This window comes from Oenanthe melanoleuca, chromosome 21, assembly GCF_029582105.1.
Source record: "Oenanthe melanoleuca isolate GR-GAL-2019-014 chromosome 21, OMel1.0, whole genome shotgun sequence".
In the NCBI taxonomy this organism is placed as follows: domain Eukaryota; kingdom Metazoa; phylum Chordata; class Aves; order Passeriformes; family Muscicapidae; genus Oenanthe; species Oenanthe melanoleuca.
This window is the reverse complement of record NC_079354.1, coordinates 2219298-2236951: the sequence shown is the minus strand read 5'-3', so window position 1 is coordinate 2236951 and position 17654 is coordinate 2219298. Positions and strand designations below refer to the sequence as shown.

Here is a 17654-nt window from a genome sequence, read left to right as displayed (position 1 = left end):
TCAGTCCCGTGGATTAGGGAGCTCTGACACGGCTGCAGACCCGTCATGTCCCGCTGGTGTTTAACGCTGCCGGGCCCTTTGTGGCAATGGCTGAGGGCAGCGGGCGCGGGCAGTGCCGGGAGCGCAGCCGCCCCGCTCGCTCTGCCCGGCGCTCCCCGCGAGCGGAAGGCGCTCGGGGCGGCTCAGGGCAGCCCCGCCGCCACATGGCCGCGCGCACTTCCCCGATCGGGCCCGTTGGGGGCGGGAGCGGCGGCGGAGCGGCCAATCAGCGCCGGGGGCGGGACCGGGGCCGGCCGGTGAGAGCAGCGAGCCTGGCAGCCGCGGGCGGAGCGGCCAATGGGCGCGGGCGCTGCGAGACAGGCGGCTGCGGCCGCCAATGGCTTTGCGGCGGGGGGCGGAGGCGCGTTGGGCACAGGCCAATGGGGTCGGTCTCCGTTTAACGGGCGGGCCGGGCGGCGAATTGCGGCGCGCGCGGGCGGGGCGCGCGGGGTGGCTAGCCGGTGCGCGCCGCCATTGTGGCCAGTTCGATCGGTATCGGGAGCGGAGAGCGGAGCTCAGCGAGCCCGGAGCAGGGAGCAGCCCCCCCCCCCCCCACGGCCGGCCTCAGTCACCATCACACCGCGGGAGGCGGCGCAAACAGCAGTCACCACCACCGTCCGCACCGAACAGCCGCCGCCATGAGCAGCGAGGCCGAGACCCAGCCGCCCGCCGCCCCCGTCCCCGCGGCGGCCCCCGCCGCCCCCGCCGACTCCAAGCCAAACGGCGGGACCGGGAACGGGGGCAGCGGCCTGGCCTCGGCGGCGCCTCCCGCTGGCGGGGACAAGAAGGTCATCGGTGAGGGCAGCCTGGGGTCTCGGGGTGGGTGGGGAGCCCCGATCCCCTGCCCCTCCCCCGCCATGGCTGAGGGTGGCGCGCGCTCCCTTTCCCCCCCACCCCTCCCCAATTCCCCGAGGGGCGGCGCGCGCCCCCCGCGCGCGCTCCCGGCGGCGCGCGCCGCGGCCGTTACTCGCCCCCCTCCGCCGCGCTCCCCGCGCGCCGCCGGCCCCGCGTGCCGGGGTGGGGGCGGGGCGGCGCAAGATGTCCGCCACGCGGGGCCTTTGTGCGCGCGCCCCGCCACGTGCCCCTGACGCGCCGCTCCCTCCCCTCCCCTCCTTCCCCCTGTGCCCCTCTCCCGCAGCAACGAAGGTTTTGGGAACAGTGAAATGGTTCAACGTGAGGAACGGTTACGGCTTCATCAACAGGTGAGCGGCCGGCGGCGGGGCCGCGGGGAGGGGGCGCGGCGCGGTGACAGGCGGCCGGGGGGCGGCCGGGCCTCGGCAGAAGGAGCTGCTGAGATGCTCCCTTTCTCCACCCCGGGGTTTCTGGCCCCTGGTTGGCTTTTGAGTCCTTTAATCTGGGTAAGAGCCGCGCTCTCGAAGCGTCTCGATGTGTCTTGCATTATGGTCCTTTCATTCATGGTGTTTTAGGTTGGGGTTTTTTCCCTTCTTGAGTGTACTGGCTGTCAGCACACACAGTATTTATTTAAAGTCCTGTGTGAAGTGCAGTCAATGCAAGCAAAAATGGCTTTGAGCACTTGGTAGTTAAAACATGCTCTAATGAGGACACCCTCAACATGCGGGAGCAGCAAAAGGAGCACAGCTCACACGGTCTGATACCACACTGAGGTGTATAGATGGGTCTCATGAAACAAGAGGCTAGAAGGTTCTTTCTATGATAGTAGTTGATGTGAAAGAATAACTTGAGTGCTGTGGGGATTGTGTAAATACCTAAAGTAGGCCTGTCAGGGAGAGGAAGTGCTCTGCAAACAAGATTTTTAAAAATGGGCAATTTATGGCCCCATTGGTTGGGGAGGCCTCCCCGGAGTGTTGCCAGAGTTCTTTCCCTTAATTGGTGGTGCTTAAACTCCCCAGTCTCAGAATGTGGCAAAAACTGGGGAATCTCCCTTTAGGCTAGCAAGTATAGTGTTATTATTTGACCTTTTTGTTTGTATTTGGTTTAAACATTGCCTTTTTGACCTGCCTGTTACTTTGTGAACTAGCTTGAATTATCTGTCAAGCTCCTGAATTGGTTTTTTTGTCTGCAGCTTTACAAACTTGCCTCCCAGTCTGCCCAGTTTGCATTGTTCACACCATGCTTCAGCCCCCGGTGTTGTGCAGTCACCAGTGCCGGGAGCTGTCGTGTCTCTGGCCTTGGAAACGCCTCCCAAATCCCAGCCACAAACCCCACCTCGAGGGAAGGCTTTTCCTGTTCCCTCAGTAGTGAAAATGTTCTGTGATGTCAGTCAAGCAGGGAAGCATCAGCAGCTAGTTGAGACATCCGAGTAGCTTCCCCAGTCATTACTTTGGCAGCTGTTTAATCCCTGAGCTTGCCATTTGTAATGAGAAACCCAGCATGATCTCGTATTATCAAGAGATTAGAGCCTGCTAACTGAAGGGGAGGACATTTCCTCAGCTCTGGAATCTTTGCCTGGCTGCAGGGAAGCTGTGCACGAGCTCCTGCCCTTGCATGGCTCTGCTTTAGACAGGTGTGCTTTCAGATAAAGTGAGACTTTGGAACTGAAATGAGCTTTGATGTAGGTGCATGCTCACTTCAGGTATTTTCTGTGTGTTTTTAATGTTAGAAGTGTGATTGTGTTCCAAAATAGGAAGGAGTTTGAATTCTGGGTCTTTGATGGTTGTTCCTCATGTTTGCCAAAATAACAAGTAGATGTGCAAAAGCTGCTGGCTTGGTCTGTACCAGAACTGGAGCTGCACTGTCTGGTGTGGTATTTGTGTCCTGCTGGACTTGGCATCTTCTTAGTCTGTCTGCTTGTCTCTCTCCCTTTGTCCAATATATTCTGGTGGATAAAAGATGTGAATGGAAGAGTGGTGTAGTACAAAGATCAGCTAAGTGACTTGTTCAGCCTTCACAATGGGTGTTTCTCTTGTACTCTTCCAAATTTTATTTGTAAAAGTGGTGGTCCTGTCCACATGACTGCATGCTTGCTGCTTCCAGATGTGCTTGCTGGAATACAGCATTGGGAGTGGTGTCCTGGTGTTTGAGGCTGTGAAATGGCCTGGTGTGTTTTTCACTTGACTCACTGAGCTCTCTGTGACCCAGTCAGTTGTCAGGCCAAAACTCCCATGTCCTCTTGAACAGAAACCGTTTTGAAAAAGGATTTTAAAAACAAGTGTCTGGTCTGGTTGTCCAGAATTGAACTTGGGCAGAAGTACAAAGCATCCACACTTGTGGATGAGCACTTCCTGCCAGTGTTCTTCAGCTGAGGATGAAGGAAGGTGCTCAGCATTTTTACTAGAAACATGTTACTGTTCTCTTGTGAAAGTTTTCAGCGATTTGGACCTTGTGTTTTGAAGAAGAGTCTTTCAGCTTTGGCTTTGCAAGGACTTCTGGGTGCTGCATCCTGAGGCCTTGGAGATGAGATCAGAATGTCTCTGCTCTGCTGCCTTTTGGCTGCCTCTTCCAGTAACCTTTGAGGTCTATAGGCATCAATTTCAAGAAGAAACAAGAGGACTTACTTTTACTGGTGATGTCTGACAGAATAGCTATAGCTTGGGTGGAGTTTCTGGAAGAGGTTTAATTGTCAATTCTTACTTTTAAAGCTGGGGTGAGGAGCACCTGGCTTTATCCTACTAAAAACCAACCCAAGTATTCTGTTACCACTAGCTATGGGCACTCAGTTCAGAGCATGTTTTCACACAAAATTGCTTCTGTCTTTAACCAGTCATTCTAGGAAATAAAAGCCACTTTGCTGTTGATTCAAACTTTTTCATGCAGTAATGAAACTTAGCTCTGCAGTGAGGGTGGGTTGGTGTGATGGGAGCTGGGATGTCCATGCTGCAGGAGAGGGGAACATGGCTTGTGCAGCTCCAAGCAGTGCAAGGGTATCTCTGTACCTCTTCTGAGTGAGGCTGGTACTGAGCTGTGATTGCTGGGGATGCTGGCAGCTGTGGAAGCTCTGCCAGGGTCGTGCTGGAGGCTGGGTGCTCCTGGCTCCTTACAGATACAAACCTGAGCTGTTTCCTGTTTCTTGAGAGGGGAGACCAAGGCTTGATTGACTGAGCTGCCTTCATGGGCAGCTGGTGTTGCTGTTCCTCAGGTGAGTGAAACATTGAGGCTCAGGGGATGAGAGGCTCCAGTGGCAGAGCTGCTTCCAGAAGCTGCAGTAGCCAGTCTCCCCCAGAACACTGCAGGGAAGGAGTGTGTGGTCCCTGTCAGCTGTTCAAACATCTCCATTGATGGGAGGTGTGCAGCAGTGAGTGCCTTACTGAACCTTCAGCATGTGCTTTGCACTTTGTGTAAGCTGCCTGCTGATCTCCTTCCTACACACAGTAAGCTGATAGGAACTAGTTGAGAGCATGTTGAGGAGTAATGCTCAAAGCCTGTTATGATAGATCTGCATTTTGGTTCTGTACCAAACAACTGCATTTTTAATTTACTGTGCATTTTATTCACGAATTTCAATTTCCTGTTGTCTTGCAGGAATGACACCAAGGAAGATGTTTTTGTCCATCAGGTAAGATTTCCTTGAAACTGAAACATATTCCCAATTGACTGTCTGACCCATTTAAGTAGGATTGAAGTTGTGGAAGAGCCTTGCATTTTCACTGTTACATGGACACACAACTGATTTTTGGTTGCATTGCAAGTAGAGCCTGCTTGCATATTAGGGTTTTGCATATTGGCTGAGTGGGCTGATGGTGTAGAGTGATGAGAATTGCACTGGCTGCCAGCATGGCTTGGGGATAACTGCTTGGATCCAGTCACCTTGTGGATTCATACAGTGGTTAAGCATCTGGAAATAAGTTCAATGAAAAGCTTGCAGCAGGGAGAGAAATTAGTTGAACTGAGAGATGAAGTGCCAATGAAGCTTTTTTTTTTTCCTTGGCAAAATTCTGTATTTTATTGCTCTAGGCTTTCAGTGGAAGTCTACAAACATTTTAGGCTTTTCAGTTTAACTTATACATATCCTTAGATATAATGTATAGCAAACAGATAAGCCTCTGGAAAATAGACCAAGACTGCACATCACACCTGTGTCTTACTTCATGGAGCAGGTTTGCCTTAGTTCAGTTCCTTGTCTGAATTGCAAGCCTGTCTGTGGTCAGCAATTTGATTTTTGCCCTTTCTGGCTCAGTATCTCATTAGTAAGCAGCCTACAAAGAATTCTTAGTGGAGCCTGGTTTACTTCTGGTATTTAGGGAGTCCATGGGTCATTCTTTGTCTCAGGTTAGGGATGTGCTGCTGATGGTAACACAAAGGAAGGGAAAAGCAATGCCTGGAAAGTGTTTTGTGTGTATCATCTCTCAGCTCCTTGCTTGTTCTTTGTCTGAATCGCCAGCTTTTAGAGGCACTGCTTTGTGAGAGGTTATACATACCCTGAGGGGAAGCTTTCACACCCAATTGGCAAGTAGAGTCACCTGTGAGTGACCTTGACTTACTGGTTGTGTTACAGGACTTGCCATGGAGCTACTGTCTGTGTTTCTGAAATAACTGTTGGGTCATGATTAGTTTTAGTGTAATATTTTTTACAATAAAACAGTTATAGGGCTCTAATCTGAAAGAAACCAGGTTGTTTGAGATGTTATAGCTGTGTATGCTTTTTTCCATTCCTGTTAGATAGCTCAGGTGTCACAAAAATCTGTTGGACAGGCTGCTATTGTAATAGAGCTTTCCTTAAAGTTCCTGATACTTGTGGGCATGTTTTTCCTGTGATTTTGTTCAGTTTAGGGGCAAAAAATGTAATGAAATTATGTGGCAGGTATTTATGTTAAAGCACTTTTGTTCCCCTTCAGTTAAAATGTTTGACAAGCCATGCTCTCATGGCTGAGCTGTGTATTGGATATTAACTTGTTTGTTGAAGATCTCATCTAGTGCTGCAGAGCACTGAAAACTGAGTCTGTTCTAGTAATGATGTTTGACAAGTGGCCACTGATACAGAGGATTGTCTGGTGCTGACACCTGGAAAAGGCCAATCCTTGTTGTGCAGGACTGGAGTAGATTCAGGATTAATTGGTTAGTCCTGTGATAGAAACTATGGTGTTGGAAGCCTTGGAGGAGGAGATCTCTTGATACCTGGCCATTTTTATGTTTACAGAGTATGGAACACAGAAGCTGCTGTGTCCTGTGCTGTGTGGGAAATAATGGCTGGAAATCCAAAATGGGAATGGAAAGGCTGATATATTGGTGTATAGGCTTCAGAGGAATGCATAACTATCATAGTGATGTTGAATCTTAAACTCTGATTAGGAATCCTTTAGCCAGTGTGGTGTGGGAGTTCACCTTTTTCTTTTCAAGCTGCCTTTATAGCCTGCAGACAGCATGTTGAGAGGCTTCCAGTCAGTGGAAAAGCTTTGCAGATTTCAGATAGTGCAGACTGTAATACAGGTACATTTTCTGACTTCCTGGATTTTCCCAGTGATTCACTTGCTTTTTCAGGAGTACAGGTCTTTCTCCTAAGATAAAAAAATTGAGTTTTTAGTAATCTTAAAAAAAAAATAAATTCTTCCTTTGTATTCTTATGCTGTGCCTGCACTGTTGTGTTGTTAGACTGCCATAAAGAAGAATAACCCCAGGAAGTACCTCCGCAGCGTAGGAGATGGAGAGACCGTGGAGTTTGATGTGGTTGAGGGAGAAAAGGTAAACACATCTTTTGGGTGTCAGAGTGCTCGTGGAAAACTCAGATTGCAGGCTTTGGTGTGGTGCCTGTGGTTTGAGTTGATGCCTCATGACATCCAAGGAGGTGATTGGTTTTTCATTTGTTCCCAATGTGGATGTAAATTTTTGCTCAGTATAGAGTGTTGTGCTGCAGCTGTGGGCTGGTGGCGATTTCCCTAACGCTGTTTCCACTCTCTAGGGCGCGGAGGCAGCCAATGTCACAGGACCTGGTGGAGTTCCAGTGCAGGGCAGTAAATACGCAGCAGACCGTAACCATTACAGACGATACCCACGTCGTAGGGGTCCTCCACGCAACTACCAGCAGAACTATCAGAACAGTGAGAGTGGGGAAAAGAACGAAGGAGCAGAGAACATCCCAGAAGGCCAAGGCCAGCAGCGCCGTCCCTATCGCAGGCGGCGGTACCCACCTTACTATATGCGTAGGCCCTACGGGCGTCGTCCACAGTATTCCAACCCTCCCGTTCAGGGAGAGATAGTGGAGGTAACACTGCCTGGCGTGATCTAAACGGGCTTGCTTGCTTTGGAGCAGGGTGATGGGATGCACATTTGACACTTCTTGTAGGTACTCCAGATGATTTTGGTAAGGTTTGGCAGTAGTGTGAAATGAAGTAGCTGAAGGTCTTCGTGTTACAGCTTCTAAAAAGCAGAGTGTTTCAGTTTGTGTGATTAACTGGAGGATTGTCCATCGTGTGGCCGCCTGTTCCCTAGATCTGCTGTCCACCTTGACTGAACTGACAACCTTCCAGCTCCTCCCTCGCAGCGTGACAAGCTGTGGAGTTGGCACATTTCTGGTTGGGGCTGAGGGGTCTGTGGCCTGATGTCTTGCAGGGTGCTGACAACCAGGGTGCAGGAGACGGCAGACCAGTCAGGCAAAACATGTACCGGGGTTACAGACCAAGGTTCCGCAGGTAGGCTGCAGGGAGCTGCTGCTCTCTGCCTTGTTGAGCAGCAGAGCCGGGACGCGGCGATGCTCAGGTGCTGCATGGTTAAAGCCTAGCTTGACTTTCAGGGGTCCTCCTCGTCAAAGACAGCCCAGAGAGGATGGAAATGAAGAAGATAAAGAGAACCAAGGGGATGAAACCCAAAGTCAGCAGCCACCTCAACGTCGGTACCGCCGTAATTTCAACTACCGACGCAGACGCCCAGAGAACCCTAAACCACAAGATGGCAAAGAGACGAAGACAGCCGAACCAGCAGCTGAGAACACGTCCGCTCCCGAGGCTGAGCAGGGCGGGGCTGAGTAAACACCGGCTTAACATCTCTACCATCATCCGGGTGTGTCAGCAGGGCTGGGGATGCCTCTGCTTCTGTTACTTTGTGTTTGTGCCTTGCAAGGTTTGGGCTCTTGGGTGCTGGAACTGATGTGTCAGTGCAGATCTGTGTCCACCTGCTTTGTTGTGTCAGTGCCAGCTAACTGGGAGGACTTAGTTACAAGCTTTAATTGTCATTGATGGAATGCTGTTACACTTTAAATCTTGGCTGTGTGTGGTAGTTCAGGTGTACAGCAGTCTCTGCTCACTCAGAAATTGAAGCAGTGCAAATGTAAAGGTTTGAGAGTAGTCAGGAGAAGCATGTGCTGGGATTTACCTGGCTCCATCAGTGCCTGAGCTGAGTCCCTACAGAGGGAGGGGATGGCACTGAGACCTCAGCATCCATTTCTGTAAATGTGATGTGGAATTAGCAGGAGTGTCTCAGGAGCAACTGGAAAAACTGGTAGAAATTGGTGCTTTTGTCAGAGAAGGGGGAGCTGTGTTGCAGTGCTGAGGTGTGGGCTCAGGAGGGTTGTGGGCAGGGGCCAGAGGCTGGGTTAGTTGCAAGGGAGCCTGTCTGCAATTGGGGCTTCTTTGGTGCTGACTCCTGAGGGTCACCCGTGTGTGTATCCCATTCCTTTTGTCACTTGCTCCTTGCTCATTACCTGGAGGGAAGGAAAGTGGAAGAGGCCTTTAGGCTGTAGTGGGAGCAGACTGAGTGCTCACACTGGTGGGATGGACAGGGCTGGAGGAGTTGGGTTGGGAGAAGGCTCAGTATTTGCAGCAGCTGTAGCCTCTCCCTTCTGTGGAGTTTGGGGACTTGGTCTGCATGGAGTGCTTCATGTTCTAATTGCAGATGGATCGTTCAGTCACTGTCCAGGCTGTGCTGCAGTGATCTCTCTGCACTTTGGGTGAACATTTGTTGTATCCTGGTATTCATCTTTGTGGTCAACACCTCCTGGATGAATTCTTAGAACATAGGCTTCAAAAGGATGCCACAATGGCACCTTGGTTCCCTTTGCTGCCTGGTAGCACTGGAGAATACTGGGTTTCATTTCTGTGCTCTGAGCAGTGGCTGAAAGTCAGCAGAGCCTGGTGGCAGCAGCCCTGCCCATGAGCAGAGGGATCCCTTTGGATTTAAGCTGCTGACTGCTCTCTCTGGGGTCCTTGGCATTGGTCCTGTGGGAGAGTGGCTGCTGTGGTTGCAGGGGGCTGGGGTGGGGCTGACAAGGAGCAGTGGCTAGTGAGAGTTGGCCTGTGAGCTTGGGACAGGCAGCTTAGGGTGAATTTCCATGTTGCAGGTGAGTCTTGGTAGGCAAAGCACTCCTGTAACCCTGTGTCACCTGTCTGATCAGCTTTTTTTTTTTTTCTCCTCTTTTTCAGTTTAGTCATCAAAGAAAAGACTTTAAGAAATGAAGCAGAAAATGAAATTCCAGCAATAAGAAATGAACAAAAGAATTGGAACTGAAGACCTTAAGTGCTTGCTTTTTGCTGTTGACCAGATTACTAGAACTATCTGCATTATCTATGCAGCATGGGGTTTTTATTATTTTTACCTAAAGAATTCTCTTTTTGGAAATGATAAACACGTTTTTTAAAAGCCTGTTTTTTCTCAATATACCTTTAAAAGTTTGTAAATTGTTTCATATCTGGTCACGTTGAGATTTTTAAGAACCTCATTTTTAATTTGTATGAAATATACGCCTGATTTTTTCAAGTCAAACTGCAAGCATCTGTTAATAAAGGTCTTAAAGAGTTACCACGTGTGCTTAAGTGTTAAACCTGCTTTTGTGTGAAAGGGTTTTAAGTATTTGTAAAAAGTTTTGGAAGAAAAATGACTGCTTTACTCTTTGGGCATACAGGGTGCTGGGGTAAAACAGAAAAACTGAAGTAAAAAAACCAATGAAGATGCAATTGAGTCCCACTGGAGAAGGATGGGCAGGCACAGAGGGGTGGGAGTGCCTGGTGCCTGCCCAGTGTTCAGGAGCTGTTTGCTGGAACAGCTTGGCTGTGTCCTTGCTGGAATAGAGCACAACAGTGGTAGAATCCCACACTGGTTTGGGTTGGAGGGAGGAATGTTAAAGCTCTCCTCATCCCATACCCTGTCAGTGGGGCAGGGACACCTTCCACCATCCCAGGCTGCTCCAAGGCCTGTCCAAGCTCCCTGAACACTTCCAGGGATGGGGCAGCCACAGCTGCTCTGGGGAACTTGTGCCAGGTTCTAGATTCCAAAAAATCCCAGCTTGTCCCTGGGGCTGTGCTATAGCACAATTGCTCATGAGTGCACTGCAGGGCCAGCTGTGCCCCAGGGGTGCAGCAGCACGGAGCTGTGCTGTGCCTCCTGCCAAAACCGGCTTGGGCTGCACCCCAGTGCCGTGGTAACAACTGGTGAGGGGGGGCTGCCCCTCCTGGGGCTCACCTTTGTGCCCAGCTGTGCCAACACCCCTCAGAGCCACTGCAGAGCAGCTGCAGGAGAGGGTGGCTGTGCCATGGCAGCTTTTGGGACCTTTGCACATTACAGTGAGCTCTGTGCTCTTAATAAATTTCCTGTGGCCTCCAGTGTCCCAATCACCCCAGTCCCAGTGCTCCAGGCTTTGCTCTTTCCAAGCACCTTCTAATGCTCCCAGCTGCCCATCCCCTGGCTGTGCCATCTGTGAGCATCCTGCCCTCCAGACACTGCTGTTTGACAGCAAAATCTCATCTCTGCTCCATTCTGTCGCTTAGTGTTTGGATTTTCTCCTTCCCCAGGTCCCTGGGCTGTTGCTGATGACAGGGACATGCTGGCTGGCAGAAGTGTGAGAACCTGCAATAAACAACAGCTCTGCTGCCTTTTGGCTTCATGTGAGGGGGCAGATGGCTCAAGAGGACCCTTACAGCTCCTCTAGGTTCTGCAGGCAGGTGCTTGGCAGCCTGGCTGGGCTGCAGGAGGGGGACTGCAGTCTTCACACCTGTTTTGGGTCCTGGCTGTGCCCCTGCATCACCATCTGCTTGGGACTTCTGCCTCTCAGGGTGACAGTGCTGGGGAGCTGCTGCTGGCTTTCCCTGTGTAGGATGGTGTCTGTGCTTAGCTTGGGGTGAGAGGTGGGGGAATGAGGCCAAAACCAGCACTCAGTAATTGAGGGTGGTGGGGATTGAGTTGGTGGTGGTTTCAGGTTCTGGTTTGTTTACCTAAGTGCTGAAAGATAATTCACTTGGAAAACAGAATTCACATTTTGTGTGAACTTAAAAATCCCACTCTGCTGGTAGAGCATCTCCATCAGGCTTCAGACTGACTCACCTCCTTGTGTCTGTGTGTATGGCTTTGATGTTCCTTCATGACCCTCATGAAAACATTGGTAACTAAGTGTTCCAGACTCCTGTTTTTACCCAGTTTTTGAGCACAAACCTTGTACCATCCTTTGTTTCCAGTGGGGTTGGTGTGGGAGGAACCAAGGAACCAGCCACACGGAGTCAGTGCTGCTCTGTGCAGAAAAGGCTTCCCACTGAATTCCCCAAAGCATGGGCTGAGCAATGGCAGAGGAGCAACTTCCTTCAGTGCCCTGACAGCTTTCCCAGGGAACAGGGACATCTTTTCTTAAAGCAACACTTTCTGGAATTTATTTTCATGAAACCTGTCTGGAAGTGAGGAAAATCCCTTCCCTGGCTGACTGCTGCACTGCCCTCACTTTTAGCAGCCAGCTGGCTGTGTCAGAGCCTGGAAGCAGCTGCAGAAATGTCTTAGTAGAGGTGCCAGTGCTTTAATGGGGTCAGACTGGCAGGGAGATGTCCCATATCAGCTGCAGGAGGTGCTGCTGGCCATCACACACGGGAATCCATGGCATACATCTTGCTGGTGCCTGCTCGGCCCTGGGGCTGGGGGTGCCTCTGGGGCTGACAGCGGCTGCTGGGGGCTGGCAGGAAACAGTTGGGGATGTGTCAGGGCTGGCAGTTACAGGGTGACTTGGGACTGCCACAGCCTGGGGACACAGCAGGAGAAATGGACAGCCAGCAGGGTTAACTTCCCTGTCATGGGACCAGGCACAGGATGGAGATGACATCTGGGGAGGCATCACCTGCCCAGTGTCCCTGGTGGTGGGGCTGTTTTTCAACCAGCACATCCCTGCAGCCACTGGCTCAGGCTTTGGCTGACAGGGATTCAGCTCCAGCACAGCTCTGCTTTGAGGGTTCATCAGCACATCTTCACCAGGACCTGGAGGCCCACAGATGTGATGGACCCTCTTCATGCCTGTATAGGGTTTATGGGGCCTCTGACTCAGCCCTGTTCTGCCTTGTGTAGCCTCCTTACCCAAAGGACACAGGCTGGGCACAGAGGGGTCCCCCTTGGTTAGGCTGGACCCTGCAAAAAGCCCCTGTGCCCCTTGAGCTGCTCCTTCACCCCTTACACCTGCAGGGCAAAAAGCTACTTGAGATAGGATGGGGTGGAATGAGACAGACTGACCTGTGCAGGCAGAGAGGCAGCAGGTCAGCAGGACAGATGCCACAAAGCAGCCAGTGGAGCCAGCCATTCCCAGCCAGCAGGACCACCCAAAGTCATAGTGGACTCCCAGGAATATATTGTGTGACACCAGCATGGCCCTCTCCACGTAGACATCCACTGCATACCACACAGAGCCTGTGAGCCCCAGCATGCCTAGGAGGAATGGGGCTTGTTAAAAAGAACCACAGAACCCCCTGGGAGGGGGGCTGCTGGCTCCTCATTCTCCCACACTCTCCCAGCCCTTGGGAGGGGGGCTGCTGGCTCCCCCTGCTCCCACACTCCCCCAGCCCCTGGGAGGGGGCTGCTGGCTCCCCCACTCCCCCAATCCCTGTGGGACACGAGGTGTGTCTGCTCCCAGCCACGCACTGCCAGCACCGAGTGTAGCTCCAGCTCCATAGCACATCTTCAGTTTGACACCAGGATCTTCCTTGAAGAACGTGATGCAGTCGAGCCCAAGGACCAGTGTAGCCAAAGCCAGGCCAGCCAGGAGATCTGCTGTGATCATCAGGGTCCGTGTCACCACGATCTTCACTGGGCAGGGAAGGTAAAAACAACCAGAAATGGGAATGAGGAATAATCAAAGGAACAGGTCTCTCCACTCCAGATTTATGCCCATGTCCTTTTCAGAGCCCCCAGCTCACCAGTGGCCATCTCACTGGAGCCCACCTATTCCATCCCTGCCATGGGCCAAGGGAAGGTGCTCAACAAGCTCATCAGAAACTTAATAAGGACTTAAACCCATGATTAGGCCAGCTGAAGAAACCAAACAGCTCAAGGTATACCCATCAGCACCTGGTATGTGGTCACCTGCTCAAGCCATTCTTGAGCAGAAGACACTGCTGTCCACACTGGTTTTTTCCTCCAAGTTTCCTCCAACAGCAGATGTCAATATAGCAATAAAAAACAAGAGCTGGCATGGATCACATCACCAGCTGTGATGGGACTGTGCCCTGCAAAGCTCCATTCTCCCCAGAGCAAGCTGGCAGCCCCCCTTAGTCCATACCAAATACTTTCCTTCACTGCCTGAATCTGTGCTGTTCCATGTCATGGTTCCCTCTGCAGGGCTTGATGTGCCCTGTGCAGGTCAGAAGAAATGTCCCTACCCTGATGTGACTGTCCCTGAGCTGTGGGCATGAGTCCTTGGCCAGTGGGAATGTCCTTGCTCTGCCTGAAGCATGGTGGGCTGCAAATCCTCAGCTCTATGTGCTGGAGCAGATTTGCCATGAGGTGGCACAGCTCCACAGCCTCTTTCCTGCCTGATGACCCCATGGCAGCTCTGACTGAGCCCCGAGCTGCTGCCAAGGCTGTTGGGGCAAGAGACCAAGAGCAGCCCTAGGCTGGTGTGGCTGACTGACAAAGGGCAGCTTGATGAAGTGAAAATCACTGTCCCACTTCCCTTTCCAGAAGACTCTGAGCTGTGAACTTAAGAAATGCCTCCAGGCCAGGTCATCTCACCTGGGTGGTCAGCCAGAATGGAGTCATACTGGTCACAGGTCCTGACCCCATCCTGCATGTTGGTGACACACTCTCTCCACAGGCCCCGGCATTTGTGACTTACCTGCAAGCAGGAGAAAGGCACTCATGCAAAAAGCACTAGAGTCTCCCCAGCTTCCCATGGATCTCCCAGCCCAGCAGGGCAGGTTTCAGGCTCCCACCACTACACCTGGACTTCCTGCCCATACCTGCTCTCTGTTTTCTCCTCTCCATCCCTCTATCTCTGTAATTGTCTAATGCTTCAACTCAAAAAGCAGTGGGTTTGTCCCACTGTGTCCCTTTTCCAAGCCTGTGGAAACATGGTGCAACCTCATGGATGGCAAGGCACCCACCTTGCTCTCACCTGCTCACCTTGAGGATGATGCTCATCTTAAAGGTGGCTACTCTGCTCACCTTCCAGGTGATTTCTGTGCTCACCTCCAAGCTGTCATCAGCATTGACCATCCAGCAGTCTGTGCACGTGGCCAGGAGCAGGAAGAGTGTTGAGAGAAGAGCGAGCCCAAATGCTGTCACCTGCAGGGCTGCACTCATGGGGTGACCTGCAAGGGCACACAGATGTTCACCAACTCTGCTCTGGCTACTTCCAGACCCAATCTTCCAAGGACAAAGTGCCACCAAGGCCAGGCATCCTCTGGATCCCTAGGAATCATCTGGGTCCTGTCTCACAGTGCTCACTTGCTGTCAAAATGCTCAGCCAAGGTTGGGCCACCAGGTTTACATGCAGACAGAGCTTTTAGACTCAGTAATTTTGTGGTGAAGACATTCCCACATTGGTTCCCTCTATTCCAAGTAGAAGCTGCCAACCATCAGTACTTGCCCTTTAGGAATCAAGAGCTGCTGGAAACCACTGTCAAATGACTGCTGCTACAAAAATCTGTGACCTTAGCACATCTCCAGAGAACCTCTAGAGACTCCATCCCTGCCATATGACTTGGTGGGTACATCCCCTGCCTTTTCTTGCTTTTGTTTTTGACTCCAAGGAAAGCTCTGAGGTGTTGAATGTCCAGGTTGGAGAACAAGAAGTGTCCCAGGAGGTGTCCTAATCTTTAGCTCAAGGCCAAAGACACATCTCCCATTCCAAGGGGAAAAAGGCTGGGGCATGGTGTGGGTGCCCTGAAGAGCTGCCAAAGCTTTCCACAGAGCAGAAGAGATGGCACCATTTGTTTTCCATCCTAGATGGATGTTTTCCATTCCTAGATGAAGGGGCTGTGCAGAGAGGGGAGCTGTGCCCAAGGTATGAGAAGGAGACTTGTATCTGCAAACCCTGGGCAGGAATCCCACTTTATCATGTTTTGCAACCCAAAATGCCAAATATTTTACTGCCTGAAATTGCAACCACTGCAACAGCCCTTTGACAGGGTTCATACAAATTGTCCAGATGAGTTTGAGCTACATGGATTAATTACCATGAGATGATAGCTCATCATCACCAGCTTTAGCACCTCCAGCCAGAGGATGCACACCTGGCATGGCACAGGCTCGCTGTGGGGCAGAGGTGGGAAGGAGGGTCCCCACAACCAGCGTGCCCCTTCTCCCCCCATATCCCCTCTTGGGATGTCACTGGGAGTAGAGGCATCACTCTCCCATCATCTCTGATCATTTCCATCAGCTTCACTCCACGTGGGCAGTCTCTCATACCCCAATTTACAATAATTTTTAAAAATTCCCCAGGCTCCCTTCTGAGCTAACTCCCCAGAACCTTATTTATTTCTGCTAGACCCCATCTTTTTTGAAGTCTGAAAAAAATCTGTCCAGCCACTTCAATTATATAAGCAAGGAAAAAAAAATGGAAGAGAAAGAAATTCTTAAGCTGGGAAAGATCAGCTCTAAACCTTGTTGATAACAAAAGGGAGCATTACCTTCACCACAGGCTCATCCTTGTTGCAGTGGGATGGTGACAGAATCTCTTTGCTGCTGCTGATTTGGGAAAGGGATGTAGGTCTGGAAGTGCTGATGGGACAGGATCCTGATTCATGCAATGGAGTCAGGGATACTCAGCACCAGCTGGAGCTTGCACTGAGCTATTTAAGGTTTGTCCAAGCCACGTCAGCTGGGCTTTGTGCTCTGAGATGTGATGGGCATCCCTGCAGTTAGAGCAGTCATAGGCTGGCAATGGAGCCTCCCCAAAAATGTCACATGGGGAAACCGGTGGAAACCTGCTGGGAGCTCTCCCCAGGTGGGGGACTATGTGTCCTCGATAAATAATCCCTGTTTTCTAATTAGACCTTTCAATTACTGCCTAAGAATGAGTGGCCTAAGACACTGAAGTGGCCTAAGGTTCAGGAGTGGTACCAGAGTTCAGAGGGTTGGAAGGAGCCAAAGAAAGGAGCTGGAGTGCCAGGGTGATAATGAACCTCTTTGGCTGGTAATTAAGACCTTTCTTTTTTCTCCATTAAGCAGAAAACAAGTGAAAAGCACCGCAGTGGCAATGGCTCAGGCACCACCTCTGGTCAGCCCCCAGGGAGGTGCCTGTGGCCCTGGGCAGCAGCACTCAGCTGTCTGGCACTTGCAGCTGCCCTAAAAACTTCAGGTTTGTTCTCTAATCCCCTCCTCCTTGGGCATTACACAGGATTTGTGCTACAGCACCCTCTGAGCATCCCTGGGCTCAGCTGTGCCTCATGGCTCACCCTCATCTCTCAGACCCATGGAAAACACTCACATTTCCATTCTGTGGGTCATAGTTGAGGTGTGCTTGGGTTTTTAGGATGGCTTTGGTTTTTGTTGTGGTTTTTGGTTTTTTTTCCCCCTCTAGGTAATCCTCTGCAGCATTTTGCTATGGGCATTTTGGCAAAACACCAACCTTGGCAAATCCTTCAGCCCTGCCCAGGAGCCTGATGTGTGAGATTCCTGGGACTTTGAGTTATCCTATTTTTCCAGAATTCTGGCACATGGCAGGTCTAATGCTTTGGAATGTAGGAGTGCATTAGGGCCAAAAATGTTCAGAAGGGTTTGTGAACCTTCATTTCCCAACCTTTACAGCTCAGGAATTTATGGCTCTTGGACACATGAAATACATGTGTGACTCCAAGTGATATAAAACTGTACCTCCATGGTCTTGGTAACACCTATAAAATAGGTGTATTTATATTTTCTGCCCTTCTAAACATTCATTTTATGATGTATCAAACTAATCTGCCTTGTCAAGCTTTTTGGGGGTGAAAAGAGGCAGGAAGAGAAGAACTAGCAGTAGTCAAATGATTAAGCTCCTTTCTCGGGTTAATGACAGTGAAAATCAGATCCTGGGTATCATAAGGTTTGTCAAAACCATGTGTTAAAAAAGTACTGACAAGACCCAAACCTTGAACTTTAGCAAATATTGTAATAAAAACCCAGCTGTGGCTGGAAGGGAAAAACAAAAAAAAAGAAAGATGTTTTCTTAAGATGGGATCATCTCAGAGAACTAGAGAGGACTTGGAAGATGCTGTAGGGGCAGGACAGTAAATAAGAATTATTAAAAACACCACCAAATTCAAACAGCCATGTCTCAGAGGGGTGAGAAAAGTCCTTCTGCATGCCTTTGTGTGGGGGTCTTTTTCCCTCATTTCTGCCTGTTTAAAAATGACTGTTATTTCCCAGGGATTTGGCTGAAATCAGAGGTATGACCCAAAAGCTCAATACTGCTCATTAAACTGGTTTAATGACCAAAAGATGTGTGTTGGAGAGGGGAAACTCTGCTTTAGCCTGCCTGTGCTGTGAACAAAGGCAGATCCCCCTCTTTGATGTGCTCCTAGCCTGGGTGTCCATCCCCAGGTGACCTT

General features: G+C 50.8%; 2 protein-coding genes across 3 annotated transcripts; one reads left to right on the top strand and one right to left on the bottom strand.

Annotated features, from left to right (window-relative positions):
* Positions 1-462: 462 nt before the first annotated feature.
* On the top strand, positions 463-9684 carry YBX1 (Y-box binding protein 1). 2 transcript variants are annotated; one of them, XM_056508031.1, is made up of 8 exons: positions 463-834; positions 1178-1241; positions 4480-4513; positions 6547-6636; positions 6854-7156; positions 7504-7583; positions 7673-7950; positions 9309-9684. In XM_056508031.1, exons 1-7 carry the CDS (start codon positions 678-680, stop codon positions 7917-7919), a joined length of 975 nt encoding a protein of 324 aa, XP_056364006.1. In that variant the 5' UTR covers positions 463-677; the 3' UTR covers positions 7920-7950; positions 9309-9684. The 2 variants fall into 2 exon arrangements, with proteins under 2 accessions (XP_056364006.1, XP_056364007.1); XM_056508032.1 differs by having other exon boundaries at positions 488-834; positions 7685-7950.
* A 2039-nt stretch (positions 9685-11723) lies between these two features.
* LOC130261693 (claudin-16-like) lies at positions 11724-14427 on the bottom strand. Its single transcript, XM_056508184.1, has 5 exons — positions 14248-14427; positions 13858-13960; positions 12769-12933; positions 12364-12555; positions 11724-11815 (listed from the first exon to the last, which is right to left on the bottom strand). Exons 1-5 carry the CDS (start codon positions 14425-14427, stop codon positions 11724-11726), a joined length of 732 nt encoding a protein of 243 aa, XP_056364159.1.
* Between the last annotated feature and the right edge of the window lie 3227 nt (positions 14428-17654).